At 31.8% G+C, this 7,169-nt stretch overlaps 1 protein-coding gene across 1 annotated transcript; it reads right to left on the bottom strand.

Moving 5' to 3' along the window:
* Positions 1-1,405: 1,405 nt before the first annotated feature.
* LOC113402425 (uncharacterized) lies at positions 1,406-6,831 on the bottom strand. The gene is made up of 9 exons (XM_064216463.1): positions 6,703-6,831; positions 4,991-6,356; positions 4,395-4,584; positions 4,085-4,219; positions 3,810-3,906; positions 3,603-3,701; positions 2,841-2,989; positions 2,065-2,238; positions 1,406-1,625 (listed from the first exon to the last, which is right to left on the bottom strand). The coding sequence occupies exons 1-9, from the start codon at positions 6,703-6,705 to the stop codon at positions 1,484-1,486; spliced, it is 2,355 nt and encodes a 784-aa protein (XP_064072533.1). The 5' UTR covers positions 6,706-6,831; the 3' UTR covers positions 1,406-1,483.
* Positions 6,832-7,169: the final 338 nt, after the last annotated feature.

Here is a 7,169-nt window from a genome sequence, read left to right as displayed (position 1 = left end):
AGCCGCAAATGAATTAAAAAAAAAACAAATTAATCACGTGACAATTAAATCGTGCTTACCCGGATTGATAGCCGCGATCTTCGGTTAAGATATAATTCACTAAATATCATTAAAAAAAACTAAGGAGGTTATACTATAATTAATTATTACAACAAAATTATATAAAAAATTACCTTTAATAAACAAACAGATAACGTTATGTAAAAAACCAACAGTTATATCTTACACGTATTAAAAACATGAATTACTACGCATTTGGTAATCTTTGTAATATAAACAGTTATGCAATTATCAAATTATATCTACATGTCGGCTACAATTCAATATTTTGTGTAGGCATGAAATATATTCATAATTATTAATTATTTTTTCTTTAACATTTATAATATATTGCGATCAATTTTATTTTGTTTATACTTTTGAATTATAAAACAATCGTTATAATAAACCATTAAGGTTCATTATAACGATTGTTTGACCAGCGAATTCATCTTCGTCGTTATATAGTATAATATTTATTGATTTCTTTATAATGTCGCACTAGCTGTCCGTACTGGTTAAACGTACGTATAAAATTCATACAGGTTTTCCTTCCCATTGCCCTCCTAAAGTGGATATCTTCAAAAAATAAATTTCATTAAACCTTAATCCAAATTATAGCTTTCTGGACTAAGCAGTTTTAATTGTGCATCAATAGTTATGAATACATATAAATATCCGGATATATAAAAGGGCATAGTATGCATTTTTGTGTAATATTATTACATATAATCGAATCAAAATGGTCATTTTGATTTGAGACATGCCTTGAGAATGCAGTATAGATTCCGTCTTTTTTCGCCAGTTCCTCTAAGGTCATAATTTTTTTTTTTACGAACTTGTGGTAGGGGATAGATCGACTATAAATGCCAATTATATAAGGCCATTGCAACAAAATACCGATAACTAATTATTTTGTCGTTCTTCATATTATTTTCATGTAAAATATTTTTTTATAGCTAAAGCATTAATTTTATTCAACCATTAGGATATAACAATAAGCAACGAATCTTTGTCATTATATTTAATACTTCAAAAATAATGTTTGACCGTACGCATTCATTCAAGAAAAACAATGTTAAGATTATATTGATTATTTAATACCAGATACACAGACAATTCACAATACCGATTAAAAATATATATATTTAAAGTATCAACGTTTACGTCAGCTTTGATAAAAATGCCGTGGCGTACACACTATAGCTACTATTTTTATTAAATAGATAATATTATATTAATAACAAAAAACTTTTTAATTTAACACGTTATGCGATGTTTCTAAATTTGAAAAGATTTTTTTTTAGTTAAGATTTAATAACTGAAGCAATGACGACACCATTTTATTTTTTATAAATATCATGGGTATAAATACAAAAGATCTTAAAGCTGATTATTATGTACTAGCAAACGAATCAACAAGTCTCGAGGCACCTGGTAGCAGTCACCTGGATTTAGAGTTATTTAACAGCTGATCATATTTCTTCATGTGTTTTGAAGCAAGTTCCACGTCCACATCCGTTAGGAAGTACGCTTCGAAGTTCGGAAGTGGTCTTAATATTGCATATAGACGTTCAGCGTATTTCCTAGAAAATTAAGTTAATTCTTGGACAAATTTGGACAATTGTCGGTTTTTTTTATTGTGGAATTAATTCAATTCCTTTAAGAAACATAATTATGCATAGGAGTATACTTGTATTTTACTATATTCACGCATATAATATGTTAAAATGATTAATTAGTTGCGTATGCTGTGCGAGCCAGTGTAAGTTTATGCATATGGGACGTTGCATCTTTGTTATCAAGGCGATGTGTGGAATGGTTAATGTTTCTGACATCGCAAATATATAATGTCGTTGACCACTTACCATCAAGTAGTGTATTGACCGTTCGCCTACCCATTCTTTATAAAAAATGACTACCGGATAAAGGGCCACCTTAAATCACGAGATTTTTTTAAAGCTGCTGTTTCCATTTATTTGTTGATATAAATATCGTTGATTTAAGTCGCTTTGTCGAATATACCTCGTGTCAGTATTTTTGTCTTGTAGTAGTTCCGCGAGTGAGCGTAAAGCGTGTCTCCGTGCTGCTGCAGCGGATGGCGGACGCGTGCGCAAGATCTGTCGGCCTCCTTCTGCGAGGGCGCAACATACAACGAGGAGACGAGCGGATGAGCAACGGACTAATACGCTCTTGTGACTGGAATTCAAATTTATCCTTATTACCTATTATCATTCTTATTATATCCCAAATACTAATTATAGTATTGAAAGTCCTGATAATCGAAGATATATTATGATGGCCTCAGAACAACTATGATCGTTTTTTATCGATCGTTTGGAGACATTCAAATCCAAAAATCTCTTCCTCTAAGAAATCATTGAATATACTCGTATCTCGAGAACTATAATACTTTTACTGAGCTCATATTTTTCTAGATTATGTGAGCCTCGTGGCCTATGGGCACTCGCAATACTGTCGTTAGTATGAGCTGATCCGTCAACACCTGCATTATTGTCGTTGGTTTGTCTAATTAATACATACAGGCAATATGTAAATGTAATGTAAACAATAATTAATTCGTAATGGCTTTGGGCCTTGGGCTGTTAGCATAACGTATTTTGATTATACCTTACAAAAATTGTCAATATTGTTTGGATTTTTGATAATGTAAAACATATGACTCAAACTAGACGATTACTTACACGGAAAGTATATAATACCGTCCAGTACACATTATTATTATTATTAAAAATAAAGACAGCGTAGAATGAAAATTACATATATTTTTTGTATATTACCCAACTCCATAAACACAGATGGCGGCGACACAGTGCGTGACGTCGACACTGCATACGATGTCGTCGAGAGCAACATTTGCTTCACGCCTCACGGGCCGATTGTAGCTGCCAGTCTTCGTCAGTAACGTTGACATAGCTTCGTAAAAGTCCTACATATTATATTATTCTCAATTATTTAGTTTACCTATGAGCTGAAATGGGAGTGCATCTTAACCTATGATTACGGATTCAAATCCAGGCAAGCACCACATAATTTTCATGTGCTTAATTTGTGTTTATAATTAATCTCATTCCCGGCGGCGAAGGAATACATCGCCAGGATACCTACATGTGTCAGAATGAAATTACATTGAAGTTCTGTCACATGTGTATCCACTGTTTTTTTATTAAACAGTAGGCCGTAATCTATATATGTAATGAGTGCTCACTTCACAATTTTGAAAATCTCTTGCAGAGGTTAGGTTATTCACATAAATTAGGACTAACGAATGACCGAGGACGCTACTGTGTGGAATGTCATAAGATTTCTTGAGCGTTCAATGTATTCAACTTAATTGTGTTTAAGTTTCATATTTTTATTTTGTGCTCGATGGATAAATTGTAAGGAAACATGCATATTGGGGTAAAAATCTGACACTTGTAATATCCGTGAAGGCCCAATTAAACAGTTTGATAACAAAATCCTGCTCTGAATTCATCTTAACAGATGAGATGACTTATGCCTATTATATTACATTATATATAGAAGAAATATTAGCTTACAGGTTTTTTAGTATAGTTGGTGTTTTTTAATATTTCCGCGAGTGTCTTGCAAGCTGCACGCGCGACTTGCGTACGCGGAGAATCTATGTGCAGCGACACCTGATAATATATTATAATTATTATATAATGATCTTATATATCGTTAATATATAATTATCGTTATTTTGCAAATAGATTTTAGATAAGCGAACGAGATGAATTATACACCTGTCTTATTAAATCAGCGATGCGATTCTCCGTGACAACGGACCAAAATTTTTCAAAAGCTCTTGGTAAATCCTCTAACGTCTCTTTTATTTCGAGCCTAGAAAATGATTAAATTAATATATACTCAAATTAACAACATATTTTATAGTTTTTATATATATTATTATAGTATATTATAGTATATTATATATTATAGTATTTTATAGTTATCTATAGAATTTTTTACATATTTTTTTCCAAAATTTTTCATATCAAATTTAGAATTAAAATTTTACCAAGATGATGATCGTAGTCTACGTAGTAGTTCAGCGCAGAAAACGTCACATGCTTTTTCAGCTGTATCACATATCCGGGTTTCATTCGGAGACGACAAGCTACTGGGCGACCCACTCCTGCTTGAGTATTTAGGCCTGTTCAGAGAAGGTAAATTTTATATTTTTATGATCAATGATTATTAAAAAGTTTTAAAAAAATTAATGTTTTTTTTTAATGTGTTTAATGAATGTGACCGAAAAGTTATTAGCAAATGAATTAAATATGAGATCTATTTAACGGCAATTTTTTTCTACTTTACTTTGTGCAAACCTTGTTTTATTAGAACTCATTTTAAGCTCCTTTATTTTTCCTTGAATACTGATTATATCGAAGGAACCATTGATTGACGATTGTTGTATACTTGATGTAAAACAATTTGTTCTGTTGCTAGTGTTGTTAGGCAACCCTTCTAAATGAATTGAAGGTAAGTGAATAGTATCTTTTGTAATCTTCATTGGTCCTAAAATGTAAAATAAAACATTAGATAGACATTATTTAGGATCGGCAAATGATATTACGAAGCTCATACTAGATAAATTACTTCTATTAATATATATAATAATAAATAATGTCTATGATTATTCTATATTATACTTATTCTATTATGCAACCTCCTTTTCGTTTATGGATGGATAATAAATTACGCTCTTTGTTAAATCATCAAACATAGTTAAGGTTTGGTATTCTTTTGGATTTCAAATACTGCAATCTTATTGTTTCAATGTAGAATTGTTTCTACAGTTTAACCTAATGTCAGTAATGGTGTGTTCGGTGGAACGAAAAATGTTCGTGTATTGATGAGGTTTATCAAAAGCACCACCTCCTCGAATTATCTGTACTATCCTTATAAATAAATAAATCCTTACCGTTATTTTTGTTTATATGCGGACTTTCACCGGATGCTAAATTTTTGGTACCTATTTCCCATCTATCAATTTGTTCATTCTGTCTCTCGTATAAGGAAGGCAGCATGCCAGTTTTCTCGATATTTTTTTGATTATTTAGAGTAAATAAAAAATTTAGATGGGGATTTGGACACGACTCATTTTTATGAATAGGAGGCAATTTTAAATGGTTGTGCTCTTCTGTGCTGTCGCGATCTGAGAATAAAGATACTTTCATGCTGGCATTGTTTTCAAAGAGGGTATCGTTATCGCTGTACTCGCTAGTTTTAGTTAATGTTTGTAGACTTGGCGTTACGTCAACTATACTCTCTTTCTTCTGTACTGTTTCTTCTGTTAGTGGTGACAATAAGCAAAAATTACGGATAGGCGGTTCCACCGATAAAATTGGTGATAATAACTGAGGACTCTTTGATAATTTATTATACAGTTCTTCAACGTCACTGTCAATAGAATTCAGCATCTCACTCGTTTCACTGTTATCGTCTCTACTCTTAGTCTTACTATCAAAATATTCTTTTTCCATCAAAGAATCATTTTCGATATCAGAGTCAAAATTACTTGATTCAAATTCACTGGCGTAGCTGTCATGGGTTGTAATTGGACTTTTTTTTTCCGCATTTTCCTTTGATTCATCTTCAATGAAACGAATAACGTCTTCAGCTGACTTATCTACAATCTTTACATCTGTGTTTTTGTTGTTTTCTAATATACAGAAAACTGCGGCGGTGTCTTCAAAAGTATTCGTTAAAATCACGTTATTGCTATAGTTTTGTATGTTTTGAATATTTTGTTTAAACAGATTTTCATTTGTATATTGTTTTTCTCTCAGTTCATCACTATTATAGCTACAATTTCTTCCAAGTATATGTATTTTGTACTCTATTGATTTGTTTTCGGTTATAGATACAAATGAAGTTTGTGTTTCCAGTGTGTTTTCTGTTGTTTTTTTTGTGTCTTTTTGAGCCAGTTCAATAATCGTCTTGCTGGTTTGTGTGAATATCTCCTGAGCTATAATATTACATACTGGTAAGCTTGAGCCAGCGGACTTATCCATTGAGTATACTGGATTGGTAGCTTTAGACTCTTGTTTTACATTTAAAATCGATTCTTTATCTGTTAAATTTATTTTGCTCTCACTTTTATGCACTTGGAATGTTTTGTCACTATCGTCACTATCATAATCTATGACGTATGTATCTTTACCAGTTGAATTATTTTTGTCTGAACTGCTGTCTGTAAAGTCTAATGAATATAGCGCTGACGTGGTCACACTTTTTTGGGAGTCGGTATATATAACGTCACCTACAATGTCTTCGACTTCATTTTCCTATAAAACAAACTATAGTATATAATTCGCGATATTTTGCCAAACATAACGCTAACTTACATGTAAATGTTATGAACATAAGTATCAAATCAACATCATGTTTGCAAATACAGTACAATAGAATTCAATTAAAAAGGCGAGGTATGGATTACCTTAGATTTTTTTATGTATACATTGCTTTCCGTTGAAGTAAGTCACAAATAAAGTCTAACTATCTATAAATTAAGTTAATAAGTATGTTTGAACTATCCAATTTTAATGACCAGTCTGTTTGTGTTAAAATCCGCTGCACTTAATATTGGTGAGTAAAATGTTTGTCAATGATTGTATATCTGATATAACTTACCATAATTATAAAATTTGGACCAAAAATTAGATTGAATCATATCACATAACTGTAGTGCAACCACGAGACAGCGTATTCAGTATTTGCTAATATTTACGTATAATTCTGACGGGCCATGACACTTTGAACAAGGAAAATTGGGAATGAAAAGTTTGTGTTTATAAAATAATATAAAAAAGTTTATATTCAAAAAAGACTAACATACTTTTTAAATTATTAGAATTACGAGTCCTTGAATGTCATACTTTTTTTTATTATGTTTGTATCTTTAAAGGTAGTTGTCCTTGGTAGACCGGGAGATGATGACACAAAATACTAGGTTATTGGTACCAGTTTGGCGGTTCTTCAGGGGTCTAATTACGTAAAGGTAAAAAGGAAAATGATGGTCACAGCGCTCGCACCGGCGGCCCAATCGCGTGGGCGTTAATCGAACGCGTCGGATAAATAACGAGTGTCGAACGATTTGT

Source organism: Vanessa tameamea, chromosome 12, assembly GCF_037043105.1.
Source record: "Vanessa tameamea isolate UH-Manoa-2023 chromosome 12, ilVanTame1 primary haplotype, whole genome shotgun sequence".
Lineage (NCBI taxonomy): Eukaryota > Metazoa > Arthropoda > Insecta > Lepidoptera > Nymphalidae > Vanessa > Vanessa tameamea.
This window is presented reverse-complemented; position numbering and strand designations above follow the sequence as displayed.